The sequence below is a fragment of the Chaetomium tenue genome (assembly GCF_020726465.1).
Source record: "Chaetomium tenue strain MPI-SDFR-AT-0079 chromosome Unknown F5144scaffold_1, whole genome shotgun sequence".
Lineage (NCBI taxonomy): Eukaryota > Fungi > Ascomycota > Sordariomycetes > Sordariales > Chaetomiaceae > Chaetomium > Chaetomium tenue.
This window is the reverse complement of record NW_027117329.1, coordinates 3,603,224-3,618,246: the sequence shown is the minus strand read 5'-3', so window position 1 is coordinate 3,618,246 and position 15,023 is coordinate 3,603,224. Positions and strand designations below refer to the sequence as shown.

The 15,023-nt window shown below is 55.9% G+C and overlaps 3 protein-coding genes across 3 annotated transcripts; 1 reads left to right on the top strand and 2 right to left on the bottom strand.

Annotated features, from left to right (window-relative positions):
• Positions 1–346: 346 nt before the first annotated feature.
• F5144DRAFT_556171 (uncharacterized protein) lies at positions 347–1,526 on the bottom strand. Its single transcript, XM_066787959.1, has 3 exons — positions 1,204–1,526; positions 858–1,134; positions 347–659 (listed from the first exon to the last, which is right to left on the bottom strand). The coding sequence occupies exons 1-3, from the start codon at positions 1,286–1,288 to the stop codon at positions 596–598; spliced, it is 426 nt and encodes a 141-aa protein (XP_066648727.1). The 5' UTR covers positions 1,289–1,526; the 3' UTR covers positions 347–595.
• A 2,760-nt stretch (positions 1,527–4,286) lies between these two features.
• On the bottom strand, positions 4,287–6,002 carry F5144DRAFT_477961 (major facilitator superfamily domain-containing protein; the record flags this gene model as incomplete). The annotated part of the gene is made up of 4 exons (XM_066785078.1): positions 4,287–5,412; positions 5,499–5,704; positions 5,769–5,813; positions 5,886–6,002. 4 exons carry the CDS (start codon positions 6,000–6,002, stop codon positions 4,287–4,289), a joined length of 1,494 nt encoding a protein of 497 aa, XP_066648726.1.
• A 3,903-nt stretch (positions 6,003–9,905) lies between these two features.
• Positions 9,906–12,681, top strand: F5144DRAFT_523641 (uncharacterized protein). The gene is made up of 3 exons (XM_066786772.1): positions 9,906–10,253; positions 10,348–11,081; positions 11,138–12,681. Exons 1-3 carry the CDS (start codon positions 10,199–10,201, stop codon positions 12,614–12,616), a joined length of 2,268 nt encoding a protein of 755 aa, XP_066648725.1. The 5' UTR covers positions 9,906–10,198; the 3' UTR covers positions 12,617–12,681.
• Positions 12,682–15,023: the final 2,342 nt, after the last annotated feature.

Genomic DNA, 15,023 nt, shown 5'->3' with positions numbered 1-15,023 from the left:
ACATCCTGGTCGGTTACGATGAGACTCCCGATAAAAGCATTGCGACAGTGAGCCAAGTGCGTACTTCCGGTGCTCCTAGATCTCGATAAGCTCGACGTCCGGGGTCAAGTATCTCTGGGGCCACGAATAATAGAGAAGGATTCTCGGCGTGGGCCAGAGTCCAGAGCAAAGCAGCGCCCGCCGTCTAATGTCTATTCGTTTAGGATGATGAAGATCAATGCCATGCTTGGCTAGCGTTTAGCGTGATAGATCGATAGTTGGATGGGGATATGAGATGGTGGCATGTTCTCCGGAGGCAAATTCATGACTTGCTGATGAAGAAAGGTGCCAAGGCCAACGACATGGGTAGCATTTCCCATTGCAAGATCACGCCTTGAAAGACTGAAGGGTCATGTCACGGGGTATCGTCATGGTTGGGGCACTGCTTGGTATATTCGAAGGCTCATACCTTCTTCAACTCGCCGGCGCTGCACTCGGTGCAATGATTCCTTTTACCCCACCCACCCCCATGTGTTCCGTCCCACGCAATGCCTCTTCGCGAAATCCATAACCATGCTTGAACCAGACCAAAACCAAGGATATGTGCGAGATGTGATCAGTGGTACTTGCTGCAGACGCAGCAAACGTCGCCCGGGTACTCGACCGACGCGCCACAAATGCTGATTAAGACGGTGTTAGCAGACGGAAGAGCAAGGTTTGACAATGCAAAGACAAGTAAGAAATTGAGCAGTTGCTCTCCTCCTCCCTCGTCCCAAATGCTCGGAACACCAGCAGCGGAAGTGGTAACGCCAGGACGGGAATGAAACTTGCACGACGGCGGCGGAGGCAGGGGGCGCTAAACACAGAATAAAACGTACCAGAGGCAGCACCCGCAGAAGTAATCCCCCTCGCACCTTTGGCGGCGGGAGGTGACCCCCGTGGTCGTGTTGGAGCCCACATCCACCGCGGCCGCCGCAGTGACGGTGGCGGCTCGGGGTTGCTCAGACTCCTTGGTCGGCGGGGTGGCGTTGTTGATAGTCTCAGCCATGTTAAGTTCGATGTCCCTGGTGTGGCTTGGTGGGGAATGTTTGTTTGAGTTGTGAAGAGAGCTGGTGATTTTTGTGTTGTGGTGGAAGAAGTGTGTTTGGTTGTGGGCTGGGAGAAGAAAGATTCAACAACTTAAGTGCAGGCTATGGTCATGGAAGATAATATGGGGGTAGGTACCTAAAGTAGGGCAAGGGCTCTGATAATTTGGATTCGGGAATTGAATCTTTACCAAAACTCGAACCACTCGAGCCCCTCGAACCATACCTTAACCAGTTAACTCCTTTGGGAAGGCACAATGACAGATTGTGAGCGCGTGATATCGAATTGTGGACGGATTTGGAATTTCGTTTATGATACAGCCTTATAGCCTCAGCTGGTAGACAGGGGTCAAAGACACGGCATGGAGCGGTGAACAGGGCATACTCCCGGTTATGGTTGCCTTATTTTCCCTCTCCTGGCCGCAGTCTTGGTCCCTTTCCTGCAACCGGGGTTGTAAATGACTCACCGAGAGCAAATGCAGCGTGCAACTTCAGTGTGCAAGTTCTTATGGTGGCTTTCTTTCACGGACAAACAAGCACGACGCTACACTGACGGCACAACGGCCCAACTTAGCCACCAATTGCATATTATCAGACTGGCCGGTCATAAGGGCCTCGCCATTAGGTTTGCCAACACACATTGTCACCGCAGAGTCCCCTTGTCCGGGTAGCCGAGCCCCGAACCCCAGGCCGGCAATGTCCATCCCGGTAGACAGCGCGTTTCTTTGCCGAGGTACCCGATTGCCTTACCTGACCATCTAGGAACGACCAGGGACGGGCCGAAATCAAAAGAATAATGAATACCGCCATGCCGAGCCGTCTGGCACGAATGGGGGATGCGGGAGGGGTGAAGTGGTCAAGTGGACCGACCGCCTTCCACGTTTTTGTTTTTCGGTGAAGGCAACCCGTCCACCTGCAGCTGCCGGAGCCCCTGCATATCAGTTGGGCGAGTAGCCATCGTAGGCTACTCGCCTCATCTCGCTGGAACGCTGCAGCATGCCGTATGGCTTGCAGCGCCAAGAAGCCGGCCAGAAGCCGGCCATCTCGGCCGGTCAGTAACTGTGGTCAGTCACTGTGGCCTGCTCAGTTGTTGTCAACCTTGAACTCAGACACGACAAAGATCCCGGTTTCAAATATCCCTGCCTCGCCTAGATCCAACCGAACGGAGTCGCAAAAGCCTCCTTGCAGTTGATCCCAGTCAGACACCGAATTATCCACCGAGAAGAGAAACGAAGAGCGGCCGCGAAGTGGCCCCGGCCGATTTGGCTGCAGCCTCTTCTACATACATACTTGCATCCCTGGTGATGTCTCGTGAGTCTTGTTCTTGTCGCCACGGTGGTGACACAACATCCGCATCCTTCACAGTTACCATCACCCCTCTTGTTGACTTGTCACATTTGTGGCTGATCGGGCAGGTACCTAAGCAGACTGGAGCCCAACCAAAATCCCCACCGCATCGTGTCAAGACCTAACGGCTCCGATAGGTACAGACGCTGACAGCCTGACGCCGCCGTGTGTTGGGCTGTGTTGTGTCCAAGGAAGACCGCTGGAGATCACGGTGACACAACGCGAAACGAGGCGGACACCATCGCGGTGCAGCATATCACAGTACAAATCATGCGGCGGACCAGAAACACAAGAGAGGGGTCACAGGCGACCCATCGCGCGTCGCAAGGGACACAGCTCCCGTCAATCTGCCGCATCGCCCTGCAACCGCCCCATCTCATTGACTGACTGCTGCCACACACCCGATTACGATCCTGTCCGAATACTTGTACAGCATCACCTGCCGAGAGGAGACATCATGTTGTGCTCGTCATTCCCATTTTGTCGGCGCATCACTGTATCCGCCGAGCGGCGGTCTCCTAACGGCCAGGGGGGCACCGTGCCGCCAAATAGCCAGAGAAGAGACGGGATTACCAACTAATCACTTCAGTTACAAGGTTCGACTGACGCCCAGGAGATCCTTTGACGTACAATATGTTGTGCTAGGGTAACTGCAGGTTGCAGCGTTACCGCAGAGAGAAAAGGCGAGGATGTTATCCCCAAGACCAAGCCAAGATAAAACCCAGCAAACAGCTGTCATCCTCCTTGCGATTAACACGGATATGCACCGCTCTTTTTCGAACTGACAGAACTCCCAAACATTTGCACCACAGGATGGTTCTGACATATCCTAGCAGCTGTGGCTACCACCCAGCGTCGTCCCAGCCCTGACATGCGCGATCACTGCAACCCTCACCATCTTCGCCCCATAGACCGCATGACTTCAAGACCAGTTCTCCGCGGCCCCATCTTCCCGACTGCTCGGCCGAGTTTGCCCCCTTCCAAGACCACGCCGCCCCACAAAATCTGAGACGCGGGCTCCTAACGACACAAGTCGTGATCGATCGGGACGGGAAACCGCATCGTCCGATCGGTTCGGTCCTAGACACAGAACTGCCGGCATCCCTCAGCGGCGGGCCGACATTGCCGTGGTTGTGATTCAGGTGGTTGAACCCTGCCCGCATGGCCAGCGTGGCACATGACTTCTCTGGAAGCACACGATCTTGGGAACGTTACCCATGGTCTCATCGTCGCGCCCTGGCACGTTGGAGTGCAACACTTGTGTGAACAAGGCCAGGTGCCGCGAGTTGGCTCCGGGGATAGCGAGCATGGACAGAGCAGGGCAAAAAAATAAGGAACAGGAGAAGGGGGGAAGAATATCGAAGAGTGCGTTTTGAGCATACTACCTAACGCCCTCCGCAGAGCTGGTCGAGCAGATGGTAACACGAGAACATCTGGGGCCATATTTGGGGCCCATTCCTCGGGCTTGCTTCAACATGTGATGATACCCACGTTACCGGTCTGCAATCTTGTCAGCGTGGAGTAGGGCTAAGAGTAGAAGAGAGCTTGGTTTTAAGTAGGTGCTTGTGTTCTCAAACAACTGTCTTTACAACTGCCCTATGACCCGAGGACACTGGAATATATCGCGAGAAAGTGAACGTTCCCATAAAGAGCAACTAAATAAACACGAAGTGATGTTGAAAGGCTCCGGAAGTTGGCCCCCTCGCATCTGCTCCCGTTTCCGAATTGCAGGCGCGCATAAAACATTGTGATGAACTCGAGGGATCCGAGCCAAAACATGGCGCCAGCCACCCACCAACCCGCAGACCACTGCCCCCGTTTTTCACCAACGCCACGCCAAAGCCCAGTGCCCAAGTGACGAGACATGCGGCCAACTCAGACCGTATATATAAAATCCGGCCTCTGGTCCCCCAACTTCTCAACCTCCTTCTCCGTCAGCCCCTGCACCCAATGGTCGCGCTCACCCCTCTGGCGCTTCGCATTCTCCCGGCGCAGCAGCACCGTCATCAGAACCGACCCGCCAAACAAGAAGAGCGCCAGGTACGCGATCATGACGGCGTGGCCCTCCGGGTAGCGCGGGCCGTTGAAGTAGACGTTGCTGCTGACGATGCCGTTGAGGTTACCCCAGCCGATAACAAACCCCAGCACCACGCCGCGCTTGTACACGCCCTCGACGTTGTTGGCCACCCAGCTAATGGTGTTGGAGATGCACGGGTAGATGCCCAGCGCCGCCAGGAAGGTGCCCGCGTACTGCACCCCCGGGTCCTCCGTCCCCAGCAGCATGGCGAACCCGGCCACCGCCATGACCGACACCAGGATGTTGCACAACCCGCGCGCGCGCGTCCGGTCCGCGATGAAGCCGATGGCCACCGTCAGGATGGCGGCCGTGACGTAGGGCGGCACCGACATCAGCTGGGAGCGCACCACGCTGGTGTTCCAGCCCAGGTTGGAGATGATAGTCGGCAGGAACAGCGAGAAGGCGTACAGCGGCATGTCGCAGCCCATGTAGATGACCATGCCCAACCACATCTTCCAATCCCGCAGCGCCTGCCACAGATAGCTCATCTGAAACGTCTCATGGTTCGCCGACGCCTGCTGATCCATCCTCAACCTCAACACCACGCGCGCGCGGTCATCATCCGACAAGAACCGCGCCTCATCCGGAAAATCATGCACCATCCAGAACGAAATCACGCCCACCACAATCGTCAACAACCCCTCGATAATAAAAATCCACGCCCACCCATCAATGCCCCCCAGGCCATCCATCTGCTCGATCGCCGCGGCCAGCAGCCCGCCGAAGGAGCCCGAGATGGCCGCCGCCGAGAAGAAGATGGCCGCGCGCACGCCAAACTCGGACCGCTTGTACCAGCACGAGAGGTAGTAGTTGACCCCCGGGAACAGGCCGGCTTCGGTCAGTCCCAGGAACCATCGTGCGGCCATCAGCCCGGACCAGTTGCGCACGAAGCCCATGCCGAGCATGCTCGCGCCCCAGAGGATCCTGTTTTTGGGTTAGAGAGGTGTGTGGTGAGGATGGTGGGGGGGCATGCAAGGGGGGTATGGGGCTATCGGTGACGGGTTGCTTACATGATGATGGGGATGAAGATGGAGGGGCGGAGTCTTTTGAGGAGGATGTTGGTGAGCGGCTCGAAGAGGGCGTATGACACGAAGAAGATGGTGAGAGTTGCATTGTAAGAGGGGACGGTGAGGTCCAGGTCGTCGAAGAGGCCGGCGATCTTTGCGTTGCCGATGTTGGTCCGATCCAGGAAGGCTAGTAGGTAGAGGAAGCAGAGCTGTCACCGTGTTAGCCTTGGGGTGCCCCTCAATATGGTGTTGCGTGGGGTTGATGGCACGTACCCATGGCATGAGAATCCAGTCCAGCTTCCAAAGAAGTCGTCGTTCCTAGAAATCCAGGTGTGAGCACTCATCCATCAATGCCGACAAGCCTGAGCATCGTGCGGGATTTCAACTCACCACCTGTGCCCGCTCTTCTGGCGAGAGGTGAGCGTCGGGGTCTTTGGGAATGTCTGCCACGTCTTCGTCTTGGCTCCGGTTGGCATCGGTAGATGCTTTCTCTGTATCACCCGCCATGTCGTCGATTAAGTCGATGTCAAACCGTGCCCCAGATTTAAATTTAAGAAAAGGGAAAGCTAAGTTGGGCAGCGATTTATATCAGTAGATGATCGGAATGTTATCGCCACGTCCGCATCTGCCGAACTAACTGGATTGCTGGCGTGGTGGCTCGATTAGGAATGTGGGAAAAAAAATAGAAACGTGAGAACAGTTTGACAAAAACAAAGATGGGGGATCAGACGAAACCAAACTGGCGGGTGCCCGGTATTATGTGCAGGGTCACCGGGCAGGGTGCAATGGAAAAGAGGGGATATGCCTTCGGTGTTTAACGGGAATTCCGGGTTGTGAACATACCCATTGCTGCCCATGCGTGGCATTCGATCAGGGCCAGCTCCCAAGACCGAGGGCCGTGCTGCTGACGATGCAGGTTATAATGTCGCCTGTGTGAACAGTTTATCCCCTGTTCAGTGCAGGGGGGCACACACAGCAAGCAGGCGTGCTGAATGGGGGAAACGCCGCAGGTGTGCTTGAGGGGGGTGATTATCAAGCAAGTCAAATCCGGAAATCTACTCGGGAGAACTCGCTGCAACGATGGCCGAACAGCACCAATCCCAAGCGTAGCTGCGTCGGCGGGGCGCGTGACTGCGTGGTGTTGAGCTTGAAGATCGCCCCCACGCAATTGGGTGAGAAGACGGTTGTGAAGGACCCCTGGGCTCGGCGGCGTCTTGAAGAACAAGCAATTGCAGCGCGGGGGACGCAGAACGCGGAGGAAGCTAGTCCTTCTGGGGCAGGTTATAAGGCAGCATGCTGCAACCCGCATGGCCCCCGGACGGATCGTATTACCCTCTCACCACTTCCCGCTCGTGTCTCGCCTGCGAGCGCCACCGCAGGGATCTCGCAAACATTGGCCACGGCCGTGCGGAATTACTACATGCAGACTCCTGCAGCTTTCCCGATCTGCCCCGGACAAGCATCCTGGGTACAGGCTCGTCAGGGTCGATTTGGAGACGAGCCATGACTTGATCCCACTGTTAGCTGTGACAGCACTGCTAACTGGATTGACAGCAGCTCTGCCCCTCACATCTGCCAGCTCAGATTAAAGGCAAGGCGCAGACATGGGATAACGGCGGCGAGATTATTCAAAGACGTCTCACCCCGGATAACAAACCACCATCAAGTCGGAAATAGAAACTGTAGTTTGTGTCTGTTAAGCACTCGGGAGCTGAGGCTGCGTCATAGCGGCGACGGACAGGGGGTATGAACAAGGTTGTACGGTGCTTGCTGACCCCCTGCCCCTTGAGGGGACGAGTATATCTTGCTCCCACGCGGTGCCGCCGCCCCGGGGCTCGCTACAAACCTGCCGCAGGGCATCCGAATCATGCAAGTCGCCAGGGGCAGGGAAATGATGGACATTCCAGAACACAGTGAGCTTCCCTTTGTTTTCCCCGCCTTTTTGGCGTCATTGTGTTTCGGGCCCCTCGCGAACCGTGCCACGGAACAATGGCCTCCCCAACGAACCCAAAAGCCAACGTCTTTAGGTACTACGGCCTTACACCGTGGAGCACCAGACATGTGCTGGTTTGCAGTCCAAGTTAGAGTGGCGGCAGAAGAAACCAGACGGTGTTTTGAGTTCGTAACAAGTAGAGTCGTACACCACCTCCCTGGAACAGGTTCAGTGAGGATATCACAGGATGACAGAAACCCCTGGCTTAAGGTTTGGGAGGCCGCATGAGCATACATTGAGGTGTCTATGCGATCGATGTCGGGCGGCGATAGTAGAGATGCCGTCGGGCCAGCTTACTGCTTGTCCTCGTCGAGGGCGCTTTGCGTCTGAGTAAGTCTGGTACCAAAAAGCAAGCAGGTTTGTTGCACAAACAGTTTCAATAGACACGCCACTCACGGCGACCCCGAACAAACTTCAGCCGCCTCGAGGTACCGCGACAGAAGTCCGGCATCCCATCTCGCATTCGGGATGACTGTCACTCCACCGAATTCCCTGCGGTACACGAAAACATGGCCACTCCTCCGAATGGTGTCTCAAACCCGCGGGCGCCAAGCCTTGCTTGTGGTACGGCGTCAATAGTAGCGTCAAAGGCCGACCAACGGGGTGGCAGTGAATGCTAGGTCGCGGAGGGTGTCCGAGAAGGGGCATCACGCCCATGTGGTGTTGAATTTGCGACGGCATGCCTGATCTCTGCTCTGCCATGCGGACAGGGAAACCCTGGATAACTGTCATCTCGAGCCCTGAGGGGCGGCCAGATCGGCATGACGGCTGGTAACATATTGTCATGCAGGCATCCGTCCATGTCTCGCACAAGGGACTCTTGGCTCTCCCCGCCGCGGAGACGTTTCGATCTTTGCGTGCCGGCTTTTCAAAAACCGGGGATTTGCACGCTTCGTGACAGGGCAACAGCTCAGGCCTCTAACTAGCGTTGATCCCGCTTGAGCCCCCGGTGTTGTGGAGAGAAGCGTTTACATGGTTAAGGGTTGAGGTTTTAGATGGCGCCGGTGTTTATTCGTCGAGCTCTGAGAAGTTGCGGGGTGATGGGCCGACAGAAGCAGGGGCAGTCGATCGCAAAACCTAGTATATTAACCCGTATTTCCCGACTCCCCCTTAGCAATTCATCCAATAGTTTAGTCGATGAGAGATCGTAGCTATCTCTTGGCCGGCGCTTGGTAGTGGCTCGCCAAGACGGGAAGACCTTCGGGGGCCGCTTCTGTGGAGGCTTCGCCCTGGATCGCATGGTTCTAAGTTCGAGCTAATCCAAAGAAGCCCATCTTGGCGCGGGTGATTTGCGCTGAGGCTGAGAATATCCACGCGGAAGAATCATGGCGGTGTCGTGTTCGGACATTGGCTCGATTCAGCTCTCTCTGAGCTCTTGTGATAACCCGGCGCAGAGGGCAAGTGAGGTATTAATTCGGGAAATTTCGCGTCGGCGGCTGACTACCTGCAGGATTCCGGAAAATAAGTATGAGGACGCAATTAACTACATCTGTATGTCATGCATCTGGCTAGGTACATTAGTAGCCTCTGGGAAGTCACATTAGTTGCTTTGGCAGGCACTCTCTCACAGGATTCAGGACATGATGCAGAGGGGTTTTTTTGGGGGCCAGTCCAGGACTTCACCGCTCAGCGAGGGGAACCGCATACTCGGCAACGACACCACTAGCCGCCGGTGGTATTGAGCGGTCCTCCGCGGCCGGCAAAGCCTGCTGTGGTCTGGTGGCGCCATGCATCGAGTGCGAAAACAGGGGCCGAATACCAACATGAATTTCCCCTTGCGGGGGCTGCCAAACCAAGACACGAGGTGAATGGAACACAAACTCGGTCAAACCGGAATGTGTTTGCGCGTTGTGTGCTTAGAGGATTGGGATCTGCTCGCCCGGTGGGTTGTCTTTGGTGAATTGGCTGCTCGGCAACCCAAGTTCGAGATTCGGGGTTGCCCAATGGCCCCGTCCTCCGGTTCAGATTCCATGGTTGAGGTCGAGTGGGATGAGTCGGTACCTAGCATCATCCACTTCTCAATGGGAACTTGGGAAGAGACAGACACAACGACCACCACGTGCACCGAATGGCTGCAAAGTTGCAATTGCCACTTGTTGCACGTGTTGTGCGCCCCATTTACAAAGTGGTGGTGGGGCGCATCGAACTAGGTACGCATAGAAAATTAACTTTGGCGAGACTCACACGATGCAAGAAGGAAGCAATGTAAATGCATTGCAAAGGAGTTGTGGATGTTGAAAAAGGGCCTGGAGCTGAGTGGGCCGAATCTGATTAGGTAAGCGATAAGATGGCCCGACCCACTAAAACGACAGCTCAGCAGCGAATCGGAGTTAATTATCCCACAGCGAGTCGATTGGCGAGGCCATTCATTCGTTGATGACTGAGCCCCGGAAACGACCAAGAAATACGCTGGTGCGCACTTTGCGTTCCCTCGAGTATCCTCTCATCGAGTCTCGCGTGGTGAGTTGGCACTGACAGGTTACGTGCGCTCTACTTCATAGACCCATACAGGTTGCTTGCTAGGGGCCAAATCACTCCCCGCTTTGCATTTTGTGTTTTTACGAGTGGAACTGAACAAAAGCACGTCTCATCCCGTCGATTACCAGATACGGTGGCTTCCGGCCCAATTATTCTGCCGTCCCACTTTCTCATCCGATCCCGGCTCCGGCCCCCGAGAAGCCACGCCGGATCAGGCTTTGTCTTCAACCCCATGCTCCCGACACGGAACATGTCCGCCGCTATGCCAAAGAAAGTCTGTATTGTCGGTGAGTACACTGTCTTCTCTCAGGCCCCATATTTCCCCCTTCTTAGCTTCCATGATTCCCCTTATTCGCCCGCCCCGCAGCTAACAGGACACAGGTGCCGGGCCTTCCGGCCTCGTGGCTGCCAAGTCGTTGCTTTGGGATACGCCAAGGGGCACTTTTGATGTGACCTTGTTCGACTCTCAGACTCGAATTGGTGGTCTCTGGCCTTCGCACAAGGATGACCGCACAGGACTTGTTCATCCCCGCATGGTTGCCAACCAGAGCAAACACACCGTCCACTTCAGTGACCTGGCCTGGTCCGAAGACGCCCCCAACCTCCCCCGTGCTTGGCAGGTTGGTCAGTACCTCTCCGAGTACCTGAAAAGGTACTGCTCCGAGGCAAAGCTCAGTCTCGGAACCCGTGTCGAAAAGGCCGTGCCACTGGCTGCTTCCAAGGATGGTTCACAGCATGGCTGGCGGGTTCAGACCCGTTCCGACCAGGGGGAAGTGAAAGAGGACTCATTCGACTACCTACTCGTGGCGTCTGGCTTCTTCGGTCAGCCCGCACTGCCTTCCATAAGCCGTGATAGTCCGGATATCCCAACCATCCATAGTAGCCAGTATCGCGACCTGCAAAGTTTACTTGGGAAGACGAGTGGTTCAGGGGGGAAGATTCTGGTTGTGGGAGGTCAAATGTCAGGGGTCGAAGTCGCTGGCACAATCGCCTCGCACCTTTCATCCGCCGTTCACTCCCCTGGGCCAAGCCCGGTGCCCAACCCGGAGAAGTACTCCATCCACCACATCATCCAGCAGCCCGTGTGGGTGTTTCCGTTGCACACCTCCCCAAAGGTGAGGATTAGTTGGCCTTGCCAGGTCACTCCGATTAGCATGCTAACGGCTGACAGCCAACCGCATCCGCGCCTACATTCCTACCACTTGACCTGGGGTCCTACAACATTGCCAATAGGGTCCATCCCCTGACCAACTCACAGGGTCACATCTCCCAAGAAGCGGCCAAGATTGTCCATTCGATCTACCAAACCGCTCTGGGAACCGACCAGTCAATATTCTCCCCAGAGGTTGCAGTTACAGCCGCAAACACCAGTGACCCGCCATACCTTACCGTCAGCGATCACTACATGGACTTTGTCCGTTCCGGGCTCATCTCTGTGTCCCGAGGCAAGCTCGATGGCCTCGCGGGCTCTGAAGCGATTGTATCACCCCCAAACGAGAAGATCGAGGATGTTGCTGCCGTGGTGTTTGCAACTGGCTTTGAGGCGTCCTCCTCAATATCGTTTCTTCCCCAGGCGGTGAAAGAGACATTGTCCCTCAGCCCCTCCGACCTCAACAACACAGTTGCGCTAGCATTCCATGGTACTTACCACCCGGATGTCCCGAACCTTGGCTTTGTTGGCTTCTACCGGTCACCTTACTGGGGCGTCATGGAAATGCAAGCTCGTTTCCTCACAGCCTTGTGGGCGGCTGGTGGCCCTTCCTCGCCCCCTCTACCCCCGCAACTTAAGGAAGCCTTGAGCAAGGACACCTCCATCGAACGGACCCTCAACCTCCGGACTGATCCCCGGGCGTCACAGTTCCCGATGGGCGATTACCCGTGGCTCATGCAAGAGTTTGCTGTCGCTCTCGGGCTCAACAAATCACCCCCCACGGGCACGATGCCCCGTCTCCCGCCAACAGACAAGGAGATGGACATCCTAACCCCAGCACGGTACCCCTCCATCTCCCTAACCGAATCCCAACAAACCGAAGTCACCGCCTCCCTCAAACACACCGAAGCCACCGCCTGGGCCGGGCTCAGCTCCACCCACTTCGTCGCGCGCGCCGTCTTCCGCTCCCTGCTGGGGGAGTGGAAGCTCGAGCGCGCGCTGACCAGCCAGCTGCCCAGCCATCCGAGCGGGCACTTCAGCGGGACGGCCAAGTTCCTGCTCCGCGAGGGCACGCGAGACGGCCGCGAGGCGGCGTTCGATGCCCTCGTCGGCGACGATGGTGGCGATCCGGGGCTGGAGTACCTCTACATAGAGGAGGGGGATTTCACAGCGTCCAATGGCTTGACTTTTCGGGCTACGCGGCGGTATGTGTGGCGCTATGATGAGGGGAGGGATCGGTTGAGTGTGTGGTTTGCGAAGACGGATGATCAGAAACGGGCGGATTATCTGTTTCATGAGGTTGAGTTTATCCCACCCAACGAGGGTGAAGATGATGGGAAGGGCTGGGAGGCCAAGGCCGGCCACTTGTGCATTGACGACTTTTACAACGTCAAGTACAATTTCAAGTTCAACGCTGTCAACCTGGTGGACTGGCGGTTGTCATACACGGTCAAGGGCCCGAAGAAGGATTATACCATCGACGGCGTCTACACTCGATAGCACACCATGGTTCAAATTTACAGGCTTGTTACCAAGTCCTGGCCTCGCAATGCACGGGTTGTATCTCCCGTTATCACATCATCATCCTCGTCTCGCTCAGGTACCCGTACCGCATGACATTGATCAGATACAGACCGATGCATACTAGCCTTGCCACAATGACATGATGGCGAGGATGCCGCCCCCAGTTGTAGTTGGATAATGACAGGAGTAGGACCAGTTTTTGACGTCACAGGGGCCGTTCGACCCAGTGTCTGTTCCTCGGAGACACAAGACTTCTAAAGGAACTTATGATGGCAGTAACCTCCGTACCCCCCAAGACCAAGATTCAAAGGCAGGGCCGCCCCGATGGCTAGGCAAGTACACCCTTCCATTCTCAGTTATCCAAGCGCCCAGGAAATTCAGCGTCATGTGTGCACGCGTGGGCGTGGAGTATGAGCTCTAAGAGCGCGCCGAGGTCCGCCCGAGCAGGTGTGCCATCATCGTAGGACGAGCAACTTGGCAAGTCAATGCTTGCCGTCGTGGCCAACACCAGTTACACGGGGTTTTGTGTGCAGCATCCGCAAGATCGCCGCCCAGACAACAGGCAGGTCGTCGATGAATGTGTCTAATGCAGGTACGAGATTGTCGAGATTTCAGCCAAGGTTTGTCAAACACGAGACGCATTCCTTCTCTCACCACTGCTGGATGTGCATACATACAATAGCCACCTTGAGCAGCCACTCTGCGCTCTCGATGCCTGCCTGAAAAATCAAGGGTGCTCCGTCAAAAAGACAGGATCACAACAGACGCGGACCGCCGGTGGTGACCAGCAAGGGCGGACAATGTCGCACGGCCTCGCATGTCTGCATTGTTGACGGGATGGAGGTTGGGCTGTATTATGCCCTCGCCCGGTTGCTTCGTCGAAACCTCGACTCGGATGCTCCGCGCTTGCGTCGAGGTTCTGCCCTGGTGCCCGAAACTCTGTGGAGGGGTTTAAGACGGTTAGTCGCTTGCAAAATTTCAATAGATTGCGAAAAGGGCGCTGGGCATCAGCCAAGAGTTCTGCATGACATTCAGCTGGGCTGTACGCCGTGTCACGCCTTGGTTGAGATCATCCAATGGCGGAACCTCCAGATCGTCACATCGGCAGACACAGATGCAGGTAGCCGCTGACAAAGTACAAGCAACCGAAAATTGGGTGTTGCCGATACAGCGCCTGAAAGTTCGACTGAAAGAGCCCCCGATTGTGGTGTGCCAAACGATGGGCTCGATTCGAGGACCGTATCCTAAGTTTGGAAACAGCAGTGCAGTGGCTTTGGGTTTGAGAATGGAGGCGTCGCCCTGGCTGGCCTTATCCTGGTCGGCTTTGGATTAAGCCGGCTGATCATGCAGTCTTGCCATGTTCCAAGGAAGTTGAGCAAGCCACACCTGCCTCGACTTGAACGAGAAAGCACCGCTGTTGCCCATTGTGTGCTAGAAGGTGCCAGGGGTAGGAGAAACGAAGGGAAGCTGCGCCTGGGGCCTACCTAATCTCGGGCTCCATCCACCCGAGCTAGAGACCTACTCGGAAGGAGTGCCATGCCGTTTCTCAACACACAAACTGAAGCCTAGAAAATATGAACCAATCACTCGGCCCGGTCCCTGCCATGGCTTGTCAGAGATGGTGTTCACGGCCGAGGCCCTGCCGTATTTACATGCCAACCTATCAGATCCGTCTATTGCAAGGGTTATTAATGGCTGGCTGCCAGATGGCTGAAGAATTAAATGTTTGTTCCCAACCAGTCCCGTCCCACACAACCGCTTCTCCGTTGTGGGCCATGCGGCCAAGAACGCCGCAAGCAAACGGCCTTTCCATCGTGCTCCCGTGATGGTGTGTTGGATCGGTGGGCTTATTTTAAGCCTAACACCGTAGGTAGCTAATACATACTGTAACATGACATGGCCGTCTCCCCGCCGATGTCTGCATCTCTGACATCTTGACTGCTTAACCAACAACAACCCCGTCCGCTGCATGTCCCGGCGATCTGGCATACCCATCTGCCCCAGTTTCTTGTTGGATCATCCCGAAATCGAGCTGCAGCTCTGAGGAAGGACGACGCTGCGGTGATGCTGCAAGTACCCAATCAATGAAGTCTCAGTAATGTCCTCGAGTAGGACAGGCAATATCGAACTGTCCCTCTGTCTACCCGGAAACAGAAAGGAGAGGAGGACATGGGCCCATGGTATGCCTCGGGAATGACAGGCCGGCACCTGATGGAGAGAGACGCGACTGACGAGCCGATTTGGGAAACTAACAAGCGACGTCTCCCGACACCATGCCGATGTCACTGAACTGAGACTGCACTCAGTCATGATTGTGTGAGCTGTCTTGCCTGCTGCACCCTGCGGTACCAAATCGATCCAACCCCCGCAGTCACTGATCTGG

Excerpts from the sequence above, each read along its gene's own strand:
- F5144DRAFT_523641 (XM_066786772.1), top strand. The coding sequence starts at position 10,199 with ATGCTCCCGACACGGAACATGTCCGCCGCTATGCCAAAGAAAGTCTGT. Across the intron at positions 10,254-10,347 it reads AAAGAAAGTCTGTATTGTCG|GTGCCGGGCCTTCCGGCCTC; the intron begins GTGAGTACACTG and ends AACAGGACACAG. Across the intron at positions 11,082-11,137 it reads CGTTGCACACCTCCCCAAAG|CCAACCGCATCCGCGCCTAC; the intron begins GTGAGGATTAGT and ends AACGGCTGACAG.
- F5144DRAFT_556171 (XM_066787959.1), bottom strand. The coding sequence starts at position 1,288 with ATGGTTCGAGGGGCTCGAGTGGTTCGAGTTTTGGTAAAGATTCAATTC. Across the intron at positions 1,135-1,203 it reads GAGCCCTTGCCCTACTTTAG|CCCACAACCAAACACACTTC; the intron begins GTACCTACCCCC and ends TTCTTCTCCCAG. Across the intron at positions 660-857 it reads TTCTGCGGGTGCTGCCTCTG|CATTTGTGGCGCGTCGGTCG; the intron begins GTACGTTTTATT and ends CGTCTTAATCAG.